Raw genomic sequence first — 22,097 nt, 5'->3', positions numbered from 1 at the left:
TGAGGGAAGTGGCGGTAGGGATTGTGGATGCATTGGTAATAATTTTCCAAAACTCCCTGGACTCGGCAATGGTCCCGGCAGACTGGAAAACTGCTAATGTAACACTCTTATTTAAAAAGGGCAGTAGACAGAAGGCTGGAAACTATAGACCGGTTAGCCTAACATCTGTGGTCGGTAAAATTTTGGAGTCCATTATTAAGGAGACAGTAACAGGACATTTGGATAATCATAATTTAATAGGACAAAGTCAGCATGGTTTTATGAAGGGGAAGTCATGTTTGACAAATTTGCTGGAGTTCTTTGAGGAAGTAACATATAGGGTGGATAAAGGGGAACCAGTGGACGTAGTGTATTTAGACTTCCAAAAGCCATTTGACAAGGTGCCACACAAAAGATTATTGCTTAAGATAAAAAATCACGGGATTGGGGGTAATATTCTGGCATGGATAGAGGATTGGCTATCTAACAGAAGGCAGAGAGTTGGGATAAATGGTTCATTCTCAAACTGGCAATCAGTAACTAGTGGTGTTCCGCAGGGGTCAGTGCTGGGTCCCCAACTCTTTACAATCTATATTAACGATTTGGGGGAGGGGACCGAGTGTAACATATCAAAGTTTGCAGATGATACTAAGATGGGGGGGAAAGTAGTGAGTAAGGAGGACATAAAAAACCTTCAAGGGGACATAGACAGGCTAAGTAAGTGGGCAGAGATTTGGCAGGTGGAATACAATACTGGAAAGTGTGAGGTTATGCACTTTGGCAGGAAAAATCGTAGAGCAAGTTATTATCTTAATGGCAAGAAACTGGAAAGTACTGAAGTACAAAGGGATCTGGGGGTCCTGGTGCACGAAACTCAAAAGGTTAGTATGCAGGTGCAGCAAGTGATTAAGAAGGCCAATGGAATGTTGGCTTTCATTGCTAGGGGGATAGAATATAAAAATAGGGAGGTATTGCTTCAGTTGTACAAGGCATTGGTGAGACCGCACCTGGAATACTGCGTACAGTTTTGGTGTCCATACTTAAGAAAAGACATACTTGCTCTTGAGTCAGTACAAAGAAGGTTCACTCGGTTAATCCCGGGGATGAGGGGATGGACATATGAGGAGAGGTTGAGTAGATTGGGACTCTACTTATTGGAGTTCAGAAGAATGAGAGGCGATCTTATTGAAACATATAAGATTGTGAAGGGGTTGGATCGTGTGGATGCAGGGAAGATGTTCCCGATGATGGGTGAAACTAGAACTAGAGGGCATAGTCTTAGAATAAGGGGCTGCTCTTTCAAAACTGAGATGAGGAGGAACTACTTCACTCAGAGGGTGGTAGGTCCATGGAATATGCTGCCCCAAAAAACTGTAGAAGCTACATCATTACATAAAGTTAAAACAGAAATAGACAGTTTCCTAGAAGTAAAGGGAATTAAGGGTTACGGGGAGCGGGCAGGAATTTGGACGAGTCTAGGTTCGGATCGGTCATGGCCCTGTGGGTAGCGGAGCGGGCCCAGGGGCCGTGTAGCCTAATCCTGCTCCTATTTCGTGTGTCTAATTCTGTTAGATGCAGGAGATGGTTCTGTGATCGTGGATTGGCAGTTAGGATCAGATCAGCCATGATCTTATTGAATGGCGGAGCAGGCTCGAGGGGCCGATTGGCCTACTCCTGCTCCTATTTCTTATGTTCTTATATATTAGAGGGTTTAGGTATAGAAATACAATTTTCACAAATACTGTAGATACACCATTGAGCTACTATAAAAAATTATTTACTTGAAATTATAATTATTTGAGCATGGAAAAGTATTTCTGGCTGGTGTATATCACACTGGTGAAACTGTGCCTATACTGAGAATTAAGAGGAATGAGGATGAACAAAGAGAAAGGAAGGCCTAGGATTTTTTTGTTTCAGAGTGAAATCAAATAATGTGTCTTCGATTTACCCTGCAAGCACTGGTGACTGTTTGAAATGTTTTAAATTTACATCCCCTCTCTCAGGTGCCCTCATAACATTTCTATACTATCTTCCCATCGCTATTCACCTCATTGAGCTGTGAGGGTGGCAACAATCCAAGTGTTATACTTCACTGCCATATTTCCCTTCCCCAAACTCTACTGTGGAGAAGCCTACCTAAATTTGCACCAGTGGGGCTGGTATTTTGACATGATAATCACCTCGAGATCATGGGGTACCTTAATCATTACGCAATGAGACTGGTTCATGCCTGTACAGACACTGAGTGAAACAATGGAAAATATTCCAATCATGTACGTATTATTGTTATCTGCTGTTTAGTAAGGATAAGGCACACATAGTTAAACTTTAATAAAACCCATTCACTATTAAACAATCAATTTTTTGTCATTTCTTTCTGCAATTGCCAATCTCGGGGAATATGACAATTGGTGTTACTACAGGTAGACTATCCCTTATCCGAAAACCTTGGGACCAGCCGTGTTTCGGAATTTGGAATTTTTCGGATTTCAGAACGGTATTATATTTATTATGAGACTGGGAAACTCTGAACATTAAATTAATTTGGTAATTAGTATTTGTATTTAATATAAATTTTAAAAGTTCAGGCTACCTCTTGCGACTGTTCCGTGTCGCATTCCCCTTCCTGCTTCTCTGTGCTGCCGCTCACAGTCTGTTTACAGCTCCCCCTGCTCCGTGTCTCATTCCCCTTCCTGCTTCTCTGTGCTGCCGCTCCCAGTCTGTTTACAGCTCCTCCTGCTCCGTATCTGAATTCCTTGACTTAGCGGGGGTCTGGGGCCGCCAGTTGTGGGAAAGCCGGATATCGGCTGACTCCTACGCTAAGCTGGCCCGCAAATCAGGTCAGAAAAGAGGCAGCGTGCAGGAATTCTTGTTCTGGGCCCCGGAGGACCACTCCTGCTATTCTAGGGCCCACAAAATAAAAATGTTAAATTTGCTGAGCCAGTTTTTGAACAGCCTCTAGCATGCTCTTTAATGACCGCTGGTTAGACCGCTTAATGTCTGACGCCTCACACCTGCGTGGGTCAAGCATCGGCCGTGTCGGGTCATGTTTGGTGCCACTCTGGTCATGTCGTGCGCACGACTTACGCTCCACAAAAAAACTTTCGGTTTTCAGAGGTTTTCGGTTTTCAGAAGTGCGGATAAAGGATAGTCTACCTGTCCTACATTTTTAAATAGTGGATATGGACTGCTACAATTAACTTCACAATGCTTTGAAAAATATATATTTTAGTTTGATTTGCACAGTGAATGTGTAAATAACAATATTCATTACACTGAAGACAGAAAATGCTAAAATGTTTTAGCACATAATTTATGATTTAAAAAATTCTTCTCAGAGAATCATAAAGACAAATTCTGTCTTAAATTAAATGTCTATGTTTTTAAAACAATAGAGATGCTCCACTTAATTAACAATATCGGAAAAAGCACCTCTAAATAACCAGACCCGAACACCAGACGTGAAATAACAGCCTGAAAGCTGAGTGACTGGTTTTGTGAAAAATTACGTGTCATATTCCTTGAAAATGATGTTTATAAGAAACAATGTCCTGCTGGTTTCATCATGGCTCTTCATCACAGATTTGACTGGCAAAACCACATATATAATTGTGTCACTAGTCTGCCACAATATTTAATGGAGACTATCTGAACCTCTGAAATGTTCAGGAACAACCTCTGTGCTTTGAAAAATATATATTTTTAGTTTGATTTGACTTTCTTAATAGATGCTTGATGCAGACTGAAAAAAATTAGATACAACAGATGAATTTACAAAATTGGGAAACAAAAAGTTGGGTGTGGCTTGTATCCAACTTCATTAGTTTTGTAAACTTGCCAGTATGACTGCAGGCAACTGCTGATATATTAACAGTTCCACAAGGAAATGAGACAATTAAATGGCAATCAACTTAAAAGTCTTGAAAGGTGATGAATGGACAACTTGATCTGTTTTCACAGTTTGTTATTTTGACATTAAACCGTGAGTGACTGTATCTTTTTAGCAAACAAATATATTCCGTGAATAAGTTTTAGCGGCTTTCAGAAGCAAAACTCAAATACCTCAAATACATTTTCCTACAACTGTATTACAATATGTCAAAAGCATGTACATAAGTATTCAACTGTGAATTACAGTGCAGTGAACTTGCAATATTTATGTACTTTTTTGGACAAATTCCTTATTTGTGAAGCCCAACAATCAGAAGTTGGAAAGTAGGGCCCTGTACAGAACTTGAGGACCACACAGTTCTCAAGACAAAGCTCTTTGTGATCAAGGCTTCAATGTACTATTAGCATAATGCCTTTTCATCAAACATTCTGTTTGTACAGTCAACTTAAATTTGTTGTTACATTAAGTTGGATGGACTTACAGAAATGTAGATAAATTTGTACATTACAAAGGTCAACTGTAAACAACAATGTATTCGTCATTACATGCATATACATTTGGACCAGAGTTTAAGTATGTCTTCTTGAAATCCAGAATCATGAACATTTTTGTTAGCAGACTAACGTACTATTTTTCTACAAAATTTAACTTTCTCTTACCTGCATTGGTCGAGAGCACATGTGGGTCAGCACTTCTTTCCTGGCGGCAGAATATTGGTCTGTTCCTAGAGTTTTATTTAAGCTCATCTGTTTCACAAAGCAGCAAGAAAAAAAAGTTGCTTTTGGATCCATGTTGCCATCACAAATTGTAATATATATACCTAATCAGAAAAGACATTTAATCTTATGTGAAAATTGACCAAAGGTTTAATTCCTCATATTCTTCTGGTTGACAAACATCAGGGTATATACATTTTATAATGAGTTTTTTGAGAGATGGTGAAAATATCATCAAAACAGGCTTTACAGTCATTTTCACTGTTGTATGAAAGGTGGTTGTCACAATCCCAGTATGTAATAGCTGAAAGGTTTCAGATGAGTCCTTTGCCACCAACATGAAGGGAAAATGGAATTGGATCTGCACTTGTATCTAGGATTTAATGGCCCAGAAATTCGGGTCTCCACGGGTGAGTACGCATGGGGTACTCACCCGTAAGCTCAATGGAAGTGCTGGTTTCATGCATGCGCGGAAAACCGGCACTTCCGTTCCCCTGAAAGAAGGGGTTAAGAGGTGGAGTGCATGCGCAGGAGAGGCAGCGCGTGCGCATCAAACTTACGTTTTTTTTGTAGGTTTTCCCGGGAGGGTACGTCTCCAGAAGTTAGACATGTAAAAAGCAGTCGCAAGGCCTGCTTTTTACAAGGTAAGTGGTGAATTAATTAAAATTAAAACATTTTTTCCACAGGTTTATTATTTTAAAATACTTTAAAGGTAAGTTTATTTTTAGACCCGTTAGAAAATGTAATTAATTTTTTCAAAAATTTAAATTATTGTTTAAAATAGTTATTTTATGTAATTTATAGTTTATTTTAAAAATGTGATGTTTTTTAAAACATTTATTTGAGGTTTTAGTGATGTTTTGGGGCTTATAGTATTTATAGGTTTGACAGCCCTTCCTGTCAAACTTATGAATGAAACATTCCCTACTACCATTGGCTTTCCATGGCCCACGTGATCCCAGGGGACGCATCGAACTGCGCCCCTGGGATATGCAAGCACCGTGCGCCGGCAGTTGGAGGAGGCCCAGGATTGGAATCCCACGCGGGCCCACAGCACAACGGCCGGCGCGCTAGGTAAGTGCAGGTTAGAGGCTTGCACCCGCGGGAAGCCTCCGACCCGAATTTCTGGGCCAATATATAATGCCTGATTTAGCTTGTTTTGAATCACCTTAAATAAACCAAATGAATTCACATAATCATACCTTTCAGCCAACGTCCCAGACTCCTCCATCACGATCCCTGGGTATGTCCTGTCCTACCGGCAGGAAAGAACCATAGTGGTATACAGTCGGAAGGGAGTGGCCCTGGGTGTCCTCAACATTGACTCCGGGCACCATGAAGTCTCATGGCATCAGGTTTTCAAACATGGGCAAGGAAACCTGCTGATTACCACCTACCGTTCTGGCCAATATTTATCCCTCAATCAACATAACAAAAACAGATGATCTGGTCATTATCACATTGCTATTTGTGGGAACTTGCTGTGCGCAAATTGGCTGCCGCGTTTTACACATTACAATAGTGATTACACTCCAAAAGTACTTCATTGGCTGTAAAGTGCTTTGAGACGTCCGGTGGTCATGAAAGGCGCTATATAAATGTAAGTCTTTCTTTCACCGCCCTCCCCATAGCTGATGAATCAGTACTCCTCCATGTTGAACACCACTTGGAAGAAGCACCGAGGGCACAGAATGTACTCTGGGTGGTGGACTTCAATGTCCATCACCAACAGTGACTTGGTAGCACCACTACTGACTGAGCTGGCCGAGTCCTGAAGGACACAGCTGCCAGGCTGGGCTTATGGCAGGTGGGGAAGAGAACCATCACGAGGGAAAAACCTACTTGACCTCGTCCTCACCAATCTACCTGTCGCAGATGCATCTGTCCATGACAATATTGGTAGAAGTGACCACCACACAGTCCTTGTGGAGACGAAGTCCCATCTTCAAACTGAGGATACCCTCCATCGTGTTGTGTGGCACTACCACCGTGCTAAATAGGATAGATGCAGAACAAATCTAGCAGTTCAAAACTGGACATCGATGAGGTGCTGTCAGCCATCAGCAGCAGCAGAATTGTATTCCACCACAATCTGTAACCTCATGGCCTGGCATATCCCTCACTGTACCATTACCATCAAGCCAGGGGACCAACACTGGTTCAATGAGGAATGTAGAACATGCAAGGAGTAGCACCAGGCGTACCTAAAAATGAGGTGCTAACCTGGTGAAGCTACAGCATAGGACTACATGCGTGCTAAACAGCATGCTATAGACTGAGCTAAGTGATCCAACAACCAATGGATCAGATCAAAGCTCTGCAGTCCTGCCACATCCAGTCTTGAATAGTGGTGGACAATTAAACAACTAACGGAAGGAAGAGAATCCATGAACAACCCCATCCTCAATGATGGCGGAACCCAGCATTTGAGTGCAAAAGACAAGGCTGAAGCATTTGCAACCATCTTCAGCCAGAAGTACCGAGTGGATGATCCATATCGGCCTACTCCTGAGGTCCTCACCATTACAGAAGGAAGTCTTCAGCCAATTCGATTCACTCCAGATGATATCAAGAAATGGCTGAGCACATTGGATACAACAAAGACAACATCCCAGCTGCAGTGCTGAAGACTTGTGTTCCAGAACTAGCCGCGCCTCTAGCCAAGCTATTCCAGTACAGCTACAACACTGGCATCTAACCGACAAAGTGGAAAAGTACCGAGGTATGTCCTGTCCACAAAAAGCAGGACAAATCCAATCCAGCAAATTACTGCCCCATCAACCTACTCTCAATCATCAGCAAAGTGATGGAAGGGGTCGCTGACAGTATATCAAGCGGCACTTATAGTCACTGATGCCTAGTTTGGATTCCGCCAGGACCGCTCGGCTCCAGACCTCATTACAGCCTTGGTCCAGACACGGACAAAAGAGTTGAATTCCAGAGGTGAGGTGAGAGTGACCACCCTTGACATCAAGGCAGCATTTGACCGAGTGTGGCATCAAGGAGCCCTAGTAAAATTGAAGTCAATGGGAAGCAGGGGGCAACTGTCCGCTGGCTGGAGTCATACCTAACACAAAGGAAGATGGTTGTGGTTGTTGGAGGCCAATCATCTCAGCCCCAGGACATCGCTGCAGGAGTTCCTCAGGGCAATGTCCTGGGCCCAACCATCTTCAGCTGCTTCATCAATGACCTTGATCAGAAGTGGGGATATTCGTAAGATCAGAAGTGGGGATATTCGCTGATGATTGCACAGTGTTCAGTTCTACTTGCAACTCTTCAGATAATGAAGCAGTCCATGCCCGCATGCAGCAAGACCTGGACAACATTCAGGCTTGGGCTGATAAGTGGCAAGTAATATTCGCACCACACTAGTGCCAGGCAATGGCTATCTCCAACAAGAGTCTAACCACCTCTCCTTGACATTCAATGGCATTACCATCGTCAAATCCCCCACCATGAACATCCTAGGGGTCACTCACCATTGACCAGAAACTTAATTAGACCAGCCACATAAATACTGGCAGGTCAGAAGCTGGGTATTCTGCGGCGAGTGACTCACCTCCTGAGTCCCCAAAGCCTTTCCACCATCTACAAGGCACAAGTCAGAAGTTTGCTGGAATACTCTCCACTTGCCTGGGTGAGTGCAGCTTAACAACACTCGAGAAGTTTGACACCATCCAGGACAAAGCAGTCCACTTGACTAGCATCCCATCTACTACCTTAAACATTCACTCCCTCCACCGCCAGCGCACTGTGGCTGCAGTATGTACCATCTACAAGATGCACTGCAGCAACTCGGCAAGGATTCTTTGACTGCACCTCCCAAATCTGCGACCTCTACCAATGAGAAGGACAAGGGCAGCAGGCGCATGGGAACACCACCACCTCCAAAGTTCCCCTCCAAGTCACACCATCCTGACTGGGAAATATATCGCCATTCCTTCATCATCATTGGTTAAGTCCTGGAACTCCCTCCCTAACAGCACTGTGGCAGTGCCTTCACCACACGGACTGCAGCGGTTCAAGGAAGCTCACCACCACCTTCTCAAGGGAAACTAGGGATGGGCAATACGACGCCCACATCCCATGAATGAACTAAAAAAAAAATTATATTCTGCCACCAGTTGTAGCACAGCACTGGGTGACGTGTCATTCAACTTGGCTAATCAGAGGCATCAAGGAACAGGGCACAGATATTTATTACTCACAATTACTTAATTCGATGACTTTCTATGCAAGTCGAATATGGTATGATTATTAATGTAATCATCACAAACAGCACAATACTTGGTTTCAGAACTACAACAGGACTGCATTAGCTGGGTAATATAGCATAACTAGATATAGAATTAGAGTATCACAGCCCCAGTGGTGAAGAATTCGTTATTTAAGTTATTAAAATTTCATTAAGAGGCAGCAATTACATCACTTCCTTAGACCAGTGGCTATTTTTGATCTGGGAATAGCTTGTATCTATTTTTCTCTGCAATTTGCTGTTTCCAGCTTCTAGTTTATTATTTAGTGTGTCTTTTGTAAGATCTCTATGTTTTAGTTTGTTGCAAATTTCTTTTTCCATTTCTTCTGGCTAGCAATCTACTTCGCAGTGATGCTAAATATGATGTGTAGATAGCATAAATGACAGAAAGAATGGATCTCCAAACCCAGCCGTTTATCTCTAAGAACTGACCATTTCTGATCTGAATTGCAGACCACAAATGCAATCTTCTGTAGTTCTGATTTCAAAGATAAACGTTCAGGGGAGCCAAGAAGAAAAGCTTTTAAAAAAGCATGCCCCTTTTGGTTGTCATTCCTAAAATGAAGTTTGAATTAATTTTAAAAGTAAAAAAAAAATTATTAGATTTGGTTTTGGAGATGTTTGCGTGAATGGGGCCTCCAAACCTGAAGCAAATTCAGGAATGATTTAGTCTTTAATCTCTGTGACTTCAGAGAAAACTACCAAAGATAATTAGTATGAATAAAGTATTTTTAACAGCACAAGGAAACCTAATTGCTTATGTTAAATATACAGAAATTCTGGGTTTTCTGATTAAATTTACCTTTTATTCATCAATATACTCTTGTTGAGACTCATTTTTGTGCGTGCATTCAAAATCAGCCCTTCACATGACAACTCAAGATGCAAAAGAGCCACAACCAGATAAATAGAAATTTACTCTTGGTAAAACAGGAGGTGAAGGTTTTCTTCAAGAGATTGCGAATGGCTCCAATGGTCAGACTGTTATTCTTAATGCTGTGATATCGGAATGAAAAAGCCGACAGTCTTTTTCTTGAACCCTTTTCTGATTCCACAGTGACTGACTCAGAGAAGTTGGTGTGGGAAAGAAACCCCCCCCCAAATCTGAGAAATTTGATTAGCAAATTACTGCAATGTTTTCCACTTTCAGAAATCAGGATGTTAATCTTGTCACTCTTATTTTAATGGTAACTAATAGAAATGCTATCTTTAGTTTCTGCTGGGTGAGTTTCTTCAGCCTTACCAGCAGAAATCTGGCCAATCAGGACTCACCTGCAATAACTCAGTTTGCACTTCCCAAGTGGTTTGATGGCCAGTTAACTACTGAAGTAATGGCTGGGAATATTAATCCTGCTCTCGCACAGCCTGATGAACTGACAACAATGATTCGATAGCAAAATACTGCAGATGCTGGAAATCCGAAATAACAACAGAAAATGCTGGAAAAACTCAGCAGGCCAGGCAACATCCGTGGAGAGAAATTAGAGTCGACGTTTTGGGTCAAAACCCTTTATCAAAACTAAAGAGGCACAGGGAATGAAATAGATTAAGAGACCGTTTTGAATATCTCTTAATGTCTCTTCTCTTTTGTTCTCTCCCAGCCCGGCCTCTTAATCTATTTCATTCCCTGTGCCTCTTTAGTTTCGATAAAGGGTTTTGACCCGAAACGTCGACTCTAATTTCTCTCCACGGATGTTGCCTGGTCTGCTGAGTTTTTCCAGCATTTTCTGTTGACAACAATGATTGTCTGATTTTGAAAACTTTCAAATAAAAATGTCAACTTATCTGGTTTGAATTATGGGTAGAGGCCTACCTTAAATCATCGCATAGTTTTGTGTTCCATTTTTCTGAAAACTCACATGTAATGTGCCTGCAGTGCTGAAGTCAAGCTCAAGTCCCATCTGCTCACAAAACTCGATAAGGTCATCAAGCATCTTTGTTTGTGGTGGTGGATGCAGACGTAGTAAAGCCTGCTCTGGGAATGAATTGTAGATGCTGTGGGCTACTGCCATGTTTGCCAGTAACATGAACTCTTCTACTAATCTAGAAAGAGCAAAACATTTTTCAGTTAATAAAAATGCAATGTGTAACTTTTCTGAGATTGTCAATAATGATAAGCAAAAGACTTCAGACAAATACCTAATCAAACATTTTGAGGAAAACTTGTGTTTAATAGAATCACAGAATCAGAGCACAAAAGGAGGCCATTCGGCCCATCGTGCCTGTGCCGGCTCTTTGGTAGAGCTATCCAATTAATTCCACTCCACTGTTCTTTCCCCATAGCCCTGTAATTTTTTCCCTCTTCAAGTATTTATCCAATTCTCTTTTGAATGTTACTACTGAATTTGCTTCCTCCACCCTTTCAGACGATGCATTCCAGATCACAACTCGCTGTGCAAAAAAAAATGTTTCCTTCTGCTGCCGCTGGTTCTTTTGCCAATCACCTTAAATCTGTGTCCTCTTGTTACCAACCCTTCTGCCACTGGAAAGTTTTTCCTTATTTATTCTATCAAGACCATTCATGATTTTGAACACCTATATCAAATCGCCACTTAAACTTCTCTGCTCTAAGGAGAACAACCCCAGCTTCTCCACATAACTGAAGTCCCTCATCCCTGGTACCATTCTAGTAAATCTCCTCTGCACCCTCGCCAAGGCCTTCGCATCCTTCCTGAAATATGGCTTAACCAGTGTTTTATAAAGGTTTAGCATAACTTCCTTGCTTTTGTACTCTATTCATTCATTAATAAAGCCAAGGATCCCATATGCTTCTTTTTTATTTTAAACAGCCTTCTCAACTTGCCCTGCCAAAGATTTGTGGACATACACCCCAAGATCTTTCTGTTCCTGTACCCGCTTTAAAATTGTACCACTTAGTTCATATTGTGAATCCTCATTCTTCCTACCAAAATGCATCACTTCACACTTCTGTTAAATTTTCATCTGCCATTTGTCTGCCCATTTTACCAGTCTATCGACAGTATGTCCTCCTGTCTGTTACTATCCTCCTCATAGTTTACTACATTTCTGAGTTTCATATAATCTGCAAACTTTGAAATTATGCCATGTAAACCCAAGTTCGGATCATTAATATATATCAAAAAGAGCAGAGGTCCTAATACCGACCCCTGGGGGACACCACTGTACACTTCCCTCCAGTCTGAAAAATAACTGTTCAACACTACTCTGTGCTTTCTGTCCCGTAGCCAATTTTGTATCCACGCTGCCATTGTCCCTTTAATCCCATGGACTTTAAATTTGCTAACAAGTCAATTATGTGGTACTTTGTCAAACGCCTTTTGAAAGTCCATATACACATCAACGCACTACCCTTATCAACCCTCTCCGTTAGTTCATCAAAGAACTTGATCAAGTTAGTGAAACACGATTTGCCTTGAACAAATCCATGCCGACTTTCATTTATTAGCCCATACTTTTACAAATGCAAATTAATTTTGTCCTGGATTATTGTCTCAAAGTTTCCCCACCTCTGATATTAGGCTGACTGGCCTGTAGTTGCTGGTTTTGTCCCTCTCCCCTTTTTAAACAAGAGTGTAACATTTGCAATCCTCCAGTTCTCTGGCACCACCCCCATATCCAAGGAGAATTGAAAGATTGTGGCCAGAGCCTCTGCAATTTCCACCCTTACTTCCCTCAGTAACCTAGGATGCATTGCATCCAGACCGGGTGACTTTTCTACTTTGAGGACTGCCAACCTTTTAAGTACATCCTTTATCTATTTTTATCCTATCCAATATTGCTACTGCCTCCTCCTTCGCTGCAACATTGACAGCATCCTCTTCTCAAGTGAAGACAGATGCAAAGTACTCATTTAGTACCTCAATCTTCACAAGATCATCTCCTTTTTGGTCCCTAATCGGCCCAACCCTTCCTTTGACTACCCTTTAGTTTTTGTGTGTTTATAAAGACTTTTGGGTTCCCCTTTGTTAGCCATTAATCTATTCTCATACTCTCTCTTTGCCCCTCTTATTCCTTTTTTAGATCTCATCTGTACTTTCTATATTTAGCTTGGTTCTCCATTGTATTATTAACCATACAATTGTCATAAACCTCCTTTTTCTGTCTCATTTTAATCTCTATGGGGGAAAAATTCGGTATCGCCCCATTTGGGGTGCCATTATTGGGCATGCGCAAAGTTTAGCATCTGGTGCTAATTATCGCCTCCGTCAGCAAACTTGGCTTTTATCGTCCCTGGAGGTGATTGGAGCGCTAAATCAGGCGCTTCACACCTGTATTAAGGCGCAAAGGCCGAGGAGCAAGGCGCTACCTCAGAGCGCTGGCGAAGCAAGGAAGGGCAAATCAAAATAAACCTGCAAAGTGCGGCTCAGTACTCAAAACTCCTTCACACAGCGTTGAATCTCTCCAGAAGTCAATCTCTCTCTCTCAGAATGCGTGGTGCAAAAATGTCACCGACAAAAAAAGGCAGGAAGCCGTCGCCTTTAAATAGCGCTCCCCTAGTCCCTTTCAGCATAACGCTCCCCTCAACCTGTCGTTGCTAGCGGCAGGCGGCACCACTCAATATCCAGTCTGGGGCGCTAACGGGGCGTTGCGCACTCGACTGACGTCACAATCTGCCGGCGCAGGAGATCGTGGTGGTAGTGTTTAGCGCCGCCGCAAAATGTCTAGTTAATTTCGCGAGCGGCGCAAACATCGCCGCGCCCGGGTGCTAGTTGCTTTGCGCCCTCTTAAGGCGCTAACGGAAAGCGCAAACCAACTGAATTTTTCCCCTTATATCTTTAGTCATCCAGGGAGCTCTAGCTTTAAATGCCCTTCATTTCCCCCTCATGGGAATGTGTCTACTCTGTACCCGAACCATCTCCTCTTTGAAGGCCTCCCATTGTTCACTTATTGTTTTGCCGACCAATTATTGATTCCAATCCACCTGGGCCAGATCCCTTTTCAACTCAATGAAATTAGCCCCTCTCCAGTTAAGTATTTTTACGTTTGATTGTACCTTGCCCTTTTCCATAACTATTCTAAATCTGATGATATTATGATCACTATTCCCCAAATGCTCTCCCAATGAAACATGCTCCACTTGCCCACTTCATTCCCCAGAACTGGATCCAGCACTGCTTCCTTCCTCGTTGGGCTGAAAACACGCCAATCAAGAAAGTTCTCTTGTACACATTTCAGGAATTCCTCCCCCTCTTTGCCCTTTACACTGTTGCTAACCCAGTCTATATTAGGATAATTGAAGTCCCCCATTATCACTACTCTGTATTTCTTGCATCTTTCTGTAATTTGTGTGCAAATTTGCTCTTCTATTTCCTTCCCACTATCTGGTAGCCTACAGTATACACCTGGCAGCTTAACAGCTCTTCTACTGTTCCTTAATTCTAAACAAATAGGCTTTGTCCTTGGCCACTCAATTACATCATCGCTCTCTGGTGCTATAATAGTTTCTTTGATCAATACTCCCACCGCTACTTTTTTTCCTTCCCTATCGTTCTTGAATACCTGGTAGCCAGGAATATTAAGTTCCCAATCCTTCCCTCCTTTGAGCCAGGTCTCTGTTATTATCACTATATCATAGTCCCATCTGGCGACTTGTGCCTGCAGCTCACCAACGTTATTTACCACGTTCCATGCATTTACGTACATGCACTCCAAACCCATCTTAGACTGCATCACATTTGCCCCCCCCGCCCGCCTCTCAAAATGTTCTGCACCTTCTCAGTGATGTCATTTACCCTGGCACCAGGGAAGCAACACCATACGGGACTCACACTGGCGGTTGCAGAAACGCCTATCTATCCACCTATCGAATTCCCGATGACTACTGAATTTCTACACTTTGCTGTGCCCACCCCTGTGCAGTCATTTGCCCCACAGTGCCGAGGACGTGCTCTAGACTGCACTTCCCCAAGGTGTTGTCACCCTCACTGGTGTACAACACTGAAAACCGGTTTGAGTGCCACGGAGGATTCCTGCACTGCCTGCCTCTTCTTACCCTGCTGGATGGTCACCCACTTACTATTCTCCTGAACACTCTTTAGAGCTGCGGGGTGACCACCAATGTTCCCCCTAATATTTTGTGGGTGCACGGCCCCTTTAATGGACTGCATGGCCCATTCATTTTCACCATGCGCGCAACTTTACATTGGAAAAGCCGGTCCCGGGCTGCGTGGGACCGCGCAGCTTAGAGGGAATGTTGGTGACCACCTCTTGGGACGTGCGCTCCAGGAAATTCTCAGCCTCCTATATGCCCTGCAGTGATTCCAGCTGCTCCTCAAGCTCAGAAACCCTGAGCTTGAGTTTGAGCAACTGGAAGCACTTCCTGCACACATGGTTATCCATGATACATGAAGCGTCCTGGAGTTCCCACATGGCACAGGAATTGCAGGTAACTGGTCTCAGCTGTCCCATCACTTTGCTGAAAAAAATCCCTTTAGATCAAATTAATTACGATCATTTATATATTTATATACTGTTGCCCTTGATTTAAGGCACTTAGCACTTCCTTCCCCCCTCACCAAATTCCCGTTGCCACTCTGTATAGCAAGCCATTCTGTTTAGCAGATACTCCCAGCTCTGTGCACACAGCTCTCTGTGTAGCAGATATCCTTCTAATACAGGAAACTCTCGTTTAAACGGCACCTAAAATCCGGAATTCTCTATTAATTGGCAAAATTCAGACTCCGAAAACACCTCAATAACCGGAAATGTTGCCGAGTCCGAGTCTCCCGCGGTGGCCGAGTTAGTCAGCGGGGGTAGTTCTCCAAACTGCAACTACTCGGCTTCTTGGCGCTGCCGGAAGTCCAAACACCTCAATAACAGGAGTCTGACTCTTTGTTTGTTAAAAATAGCCTCGGTAGATAAACCTCTCCATCATCCGGAATTTTTAATCAATCGGCACCATCCTGGAAACACCCTAGTTACAACTAGTCAGTCAACAGCCAGCCATTACATCTGGTCAGGTATGCACTTATAGCTGATTGACTGTTAACTGCCACTGACTTACAATTTTACAGTAAGAAAAGTTAAATTTCAGCTTGATAAAAACACACTACAGGAAACGTTGGTTTATCTGGAGGTTGTATGTCCGGAATACTCGATCTAATGGCAAAAATCAGGAGCCGTTTTCTATAAGTTTTTTTAGTTCTCGTTCTTTTTTTTCCCGGTCAGGCACTGCAAGGTCTGTAGCTATAGCAACAGCTTCAGCTGGAGACGCTTGCAGCTGCAGCCGACTCTTTAGAAGCTGTTGCTAAGCAACAGTGTTTGTTGTCAGATACGGAGATGAAAACCTCCGTATGCTTCAACATTAACTTTGTATGTCCGGCAGTTTTGATAGATTGGTGCCAGATATCACAAAGTTTCCTGTATTCTGTACTATTTACCCACTGTTCACCACTCACACCAAATTTCTGTTGCCACTAAAGTAAGCCACTCCGTTTAGCAGATACTCCCAGCTCTGTGCACACAGCTCTCTATAAGTTTGGCTTCATATTGCTTACACTTCCAAACATGTAAAAAATAACATTTAATATTTGGTCAAACTGTATTGCAACAAACTGAATTAGTGCTAATCATCCCATACAATTCAATTTTGCCTAGCTTGAAGTAGATGCCGAAGTAGATAAATATTGTGATTAAATATGCTCATTTAGTACATTCAGCCTGGGGCAGGCTCGGGAATTCCCCAAGACTGTTGTGAAATTCAAAAAGATTAACAGCTGTGATTCTGTAAACCATACTCCACAATGTCAGCTAGTGTGCACCTTTGAATAGATTTGTGTCAAAATCAGTTTTTGCTCGCACCAAGTCTCTAAATAGTGCTTAATACTGACATAATCTAGCCAACAGGCACAGGGAAGTTCAAGTGACAAGCAAGCCTGTGATTTGAACTTTTGACCTTCTGATAAGAAGATAACTTTCAAGTGCTTGAATTACCCGGTCTCAGTATTTTTCAAACTAATTTTTAACATTGCTGCCTCACACGAAGAGGTACAGTGCACATTCACCAGAATGATACCAGGATTAAATTATGAAGACAAGTTGAATAAACTTAACTTGTATTCACTTGAGTTTAAATGGTTGAGGGGTCATGTAATCAAGGTGTTTAAAATAATATAGGAATTCGATAGGGTAGATAGAGAAACCACTTTCTTTGGTGGGGGAATCCACAAAAAGAGGACATCATCTTAAAATTAGAGCTGGGCCATTTACGAGTGAAATGAGGAAGCACTTTTTCCACACAAAGGGTATTGGAAATCGTTTCCTCAAAAGGCTGTGGATGCTGGGCCAATTGAAATTTTCAAGAGTGAGATCGACAGATTTTTGTTAGGTAAGGGTATCGAGGGGTATGGAACCAAGGTGGGTAAATGGAGTTGAGGTGGCGATCAGCCATGACTAATTGAATGGCTCAAGGGGCTGAATGACCTACTCCTGTTGCTATGTTAAACTTGTGGATAAGTTCAGGAAAAATTCCAGGAAATTGCTCCCTAATTTCCTGAAGCAGTCACGGAAGCTCCAGGAGACCATGATTACCCATCACATAACACTGGAAATAATTATGTCCAAATATATCCCAATTACCGTAGGAACATAGGACTATATGGGATCGGAAACAACGAACCTAATCCACTGGACCGATTCTAAATGTCACTGACTTGTTACTCTACTTTACTTCTGATATATCTAAATAACCTTGTCTGCTGAAAACTATATTATTCATCACTCTTAAAATTTATAACATCCTCTGCTTCCTTGGGTGTGCTATTCTACATCTTTACCACACTCTGCTGAAGATGTCCATTCAACTTTTCTTATCTAAGCTTAAATTTATGTTTGCTTTCCTTAGAGCTTAGTACTGCACGTTACTCTCCCGTCACCCCAAACTATCAAAGCACTAAATGTGTAAGTGTCTATGGCTTCTCTTTGCCTTTGAGACTTGGGTTCAAATGCAATCCAGATTGATGGGATGATAATCTCCGCTCTCTGCTGGTAGTTGAGACTTATTTGAAACAAATTTGGAGAAGTGTCGAGCTACTTTCCTTGTAGACACAGGACCATCACTAAAAAGTACTGAATGTGGTTTAGTCTATGGTCACTCCTCAGGACAATGGAGATTGCACAAAGGAGCAATGCATGAGAAGGTTTGGCTGTAGTAACTGCATGAATTAGATTGTGGACAGCACTATGAAGATAGGTGATGACGTCAGGCTTACACGTGTGGGTAATAACTGCTTTCACCTGTATTATGGTGCATATGGCTTCTCTTGCCACCCCTCCATGGTTACCTCTGGAGTACCCCGAGGATCTATCCTTGGACCTCCTATTTCTCAACTACATCTTGCCCCTCAGTGACATCATCCGAAGACACGACGTCAGGTTCCACTTGTATGCTTACGCCACCTGACCATCACCCCTCTCAACCCCTCCAATGCTTCTGTGTTGTCAAGCTGCTCGTCTGTCATCCAGTTGCAAATGAGCCAAAATTTCCTCCAATTAAAGACTGGGAAGACTGAAGCCAATGGGCCTTATATTCCAAAACCTACGGGTGTGTATGAGCTGTGTACACACCCGTAGGGACATCGGAAATGCCAGTTTCAGGCATGCGAAGCGCATGCACTGAAAACCGGTATTTCCGATCTGTCAAGACTGCTCTTGACAGATCGGATGCCTGCCCTAGAGAAGGGCCTCTGCGGGCGGATAGTTCTGCTTTCTGGAGACCCTCCGCCCGCAGAAAACCCTTAGAAATTTTACGCCTGGTAAAAGCAGGCGTAAGGCCTGCTTTTACCAGCATAAGAGTTGAAAAAATAGTAAAAAAAATGTTTCCCACTCATTTATCATTTAAAAATACTTTTAAAAAAGGTAAGTTTATTTTTAGCCCATTAAAAACTTTAATTATTATTTTTTTTAATTAAATTTTTGTTTAAAATATTTAATTAATTGTAATTTCAACTCATTTAAAAATGATGTTTTAAAAAAAATGTATTTAATGTTTTACTGTGTTTTTGGTGTGATCTCCATTCATATATTTGACAGGTCTGTCAAGTGTATGAAGGGAGATTCCCTTCTCCTATTGGCTGGCCTGGCCCACGTGATCCCAGGGACGCTTGCAAACTGCATGCGCCTATGGGATATGCGGGCCCTGCGCATTTCGAGTTTGGCAAGGCCCAGGAGCGGAAGTATATGCACCTCGGGAGCCTTCAGGTAAGATCGTAGATTTTTTTCCACACGCAGGAAGCCTCCGATCGGAAAATACGGGCCATTGTCTTTGGCCCCCGCCACCAATTCCATCCCCCTCTCTGGCCACTGTGTCAGGCTGAATCGGACTGTCCGCAACATTGGCATCCTCCGACTCTGATCTGAGCTTCCAACCCCATAATGTCTCCATCACAAAGACCGCCTACTTCCACCTCTGTAATACCGCCTGTCTCGACCCCTGACTCAACCCATCTGCTGCTGAAACCCTCATCCATTGCTGTTGTTACCTCCAGACTTGACTATTTCAATGCTCTCCTAACCGGGCTCCCACCTTTTATAAACTTGAGCGCATCCAAAACTCTGCTGCCCATATCCTAACTCACACCAAGTCCCATCCACCCATCACCCCTGCGCTCACTAACTAGGGCTGACTTTAGTCCAACAATGCCTCGATTTTAAAATTCTCATCCTCGTGATCAAATCTCTCCATGACCCTTGCCCCATCCCATCTCTGTAACCTCCTCCAGCCCAACAACCCTCCGAGATCTCTGGGCTCCTCCGATTCTGGCCTCCTGCGCATCCCTGACTTCCATCACCCCATTGGCGGCCATGCCTTCAGCTGCCTAGGCACTAATTCTGGATTTCCCTCCCTAAATCTCTCCGCCTCTCTCCCTCTCTCTCTTCCTTTAAGACGCTCCTAAAAACCTACCTCTTTGACCAAACTGGTCTATGCTAATGTCTTATTATGTGGCTCGGTATTATATTTTATTTGATAACACTCCTGTGAAGCACCGTGGGACGTTTTACTATATTAAAGGCACTATATAAATGCAGCTTGTTGTTGTTGCTGATAATAAACCATAACCCTATGGACTTTCTGCACATGCATGTGTGACCAGTAGCTCACAAAGATCACGTTTATGGTGAAAAATAAAAGAAACTTCGGCATTCATGAAGAAATAATTTTGACCTTAATAGATTTTAACAAAAAACTAATATCAAAGTAGTTCTTATTCAAAATCATATTTTAAAAATGCCCAAAATTATAGAAAAGGTAGATTCAGCTAATAATAACCAGCTTCTATGCAACACCATTTCAGAACCATGGGTCTATCAAAGAAGTATGGCAGAAAATACCGTGACCAGCATATAGGCAAAAAAGTTAAAGGTTGCCATTGACAGTTATAGAAAGTTCTAGTTTTGTCAAAATTCAACAAATGTGCATAAGGAAACATTGATACATGTGTAAAATGTGCAATAATGTGTTTGAAATGCATAATTATCTTGCATACGTAGCATTCTGCAAATAGGTACAGTCTCAACACTAACGGGTATGATTATAATTTCTAACTTGCCGGGATCATGCAACAAATAAATCCACTAAAAGTGGTCAGTACATGATCATTTCACTAGATGGCAGTAGCCATCTGGCCACAAATAAAAGACTTGACTGTCAGAAATAGGCAAAGGCTAATCCACACACACATAAAAAAAAAAAATTTTATTCATGAATCCAACACTTGAGGCAGAACAAAAGTAAAACAGATGTTTGACAGATTGCTGTTGCAAGTTGCACCTTTAAAATTAAATATGTTTTACGAGCAGGCTCAAGATCTAGAATAGCAGTACATTTGATCTTATGAAAAGTTTCATGCAAATCAAAAAAGCCATATGCATTACTTGTTAATTTATCTGGATCAGTAAATATAGGCTATCCTGATTGTGGTAAGAACAGTTGTTCCTCTCATTAGATACAGATAGATGTACATACAGTATATAAATAAATAAAAATAAAATGTTAATGTTGTGCCACCATCTAAGGGAAGCTAGCATAAAAAGGAGTGCTTGTCTGCAGTCAGACCGAGGGAAACGTCGTGTCTGAAATTAGTCTTCTTTGCCGTTGCAATACATTTGGGGCTACACAGAAGAGGTCCGCAACATCTCAAAGGGTCTGCTTTTATATCATAGCAAGTACCCGCACAGAATTCAGGAAAAGTTTTGTAATCTTCAGTTCCCTATCCAATTCACAGTTACTATGTGCCCATAGGGACCACTGAGGAATTGTCACCAAGTTACTTGTCACCGGAGGCTGTATTTTCAAGAGATTGCTGAGGGAATTGAAAAAGGTAGATTAACTACTTATGGATTGAGTTTAGTTTAGTTTTCAAGTTTTGTGCTGCTTGACCATCTTAATGTCCCTGTGGCTTCTGTTATTTAACCGGCACATAAACTTGACAAGACCATTTTAGTTGAACATTTTGGTTTGGCAATGTGCTATTTTCCACCTTTGGAAGTGGGCTGAGAATGTAGTGAGCATCCCACATATTCTCCATTAAATGCCATACAATGATAAGAGGTTAACTGTTAACTCTGGGCAGCTAAGCCATACATGGAGTGAATAAGGATGTAAGTATTGTTTTATAAGTTACCTGGAATGTGTACGGAAACCGCCTTTTAACTACAAACACAAGAGAAAATATCAGAAAGCAATCCAAACTATAAGAATATTCATGGGCTATTACCTTTATTCCTTCAAAAGACCCACAACTTATTTGTGTAATTAGCCTAATGAAAATATGAATGTCTGATAGATGAAAGAACATCAACATCTAGGACTATACCATTTCTACAGACAATGTTGGGTTGGTGCCTTGATTTCTAAATTATGCTGTGGTTAAGTTAAATTCTATTTCACGCATATGTATCATCTTTGAGGATTGAGGAAATTGATGGCAATAGAATAATGCAATTATTGGTCTGTAGGAAAACTTAGAAAGGAAACCTGTAAGGTCACTGGCAAAATGCAACTATTACCGCTGGGTGGGTTAGGTTAAAATTACCCCTATGACTTTAAGAAACAGAGCTTAACCGTAGCAGAAAAATAACACATTGTGCACTACATGGCATAATGCTTCGGTCCTTATAAAACAGCATATTATTCAACCTACTACCAAGGGAGAACAGTTAGTTATATATTAAAAATGGTACATCAAAACACAGAGATATCACACTCTGTTACAGATGTAAAACAATCTTAAAATGCTGGATGCTTCTAAGTTGCGAACTAACTGACAAGTAC

The 22,097-nt window shown here is 42.0% G+C and overlaps 1 protein-coding gene across 5 annotated transcripts in view; it reads right to left on the bottom strand.

Moving 5' to 3' along the window:
- The window catches only part of dis3l2 (DIS3 like 3'-5' exoribonuclease 2), a 380,300-nt gene that overhangs the window by 37,207 nt on the left and 320,996 nt on the right, over positions 1-22,097 (bottom strand). For 4 of the 5 annotated variants that reach the window (XM_085990206.1, XM_085990205.1, XM_085990204.1 and 1 more), the window contains 2 exons: positions 10,705-10,888; positions 4,534-4,620 (listed from right to left, as the gene is read on the bottom strand). In XM_085990206.1, the coding sequence (XP_085846332.1) occupies positions 4,534-4,620; positions 10,705-10,888 (271 nt within the window). Of the gene's footprint in view, positions 1-4,533; positions 4,695-10,704; positions 10,889-22,097 lie in introns of those variants that run through there. The other variant, XM_085990207.1, reaches the window with a different exon arrangement.

The sequence above is a fragment of the Somniosus microcephalus genome, chromosome 6 (assembly GCF_052327205.1).
Source record: "Somniosus microcephalus isolate GS21.2 chromosome 6, FLI_Smic_1.0, whole genome shotgun sequence".
In the NCBI taxonomy this organism is placed as follows: Eukaryota; Metazoa; Chordata; class Chondrichthyes; order Squaliformes; family Somniosidae; genus Somniosus; species Somniosus microcephalus.
This window is presented reverse-complemented; position numbering and strand designations above follow the sequence as displayed.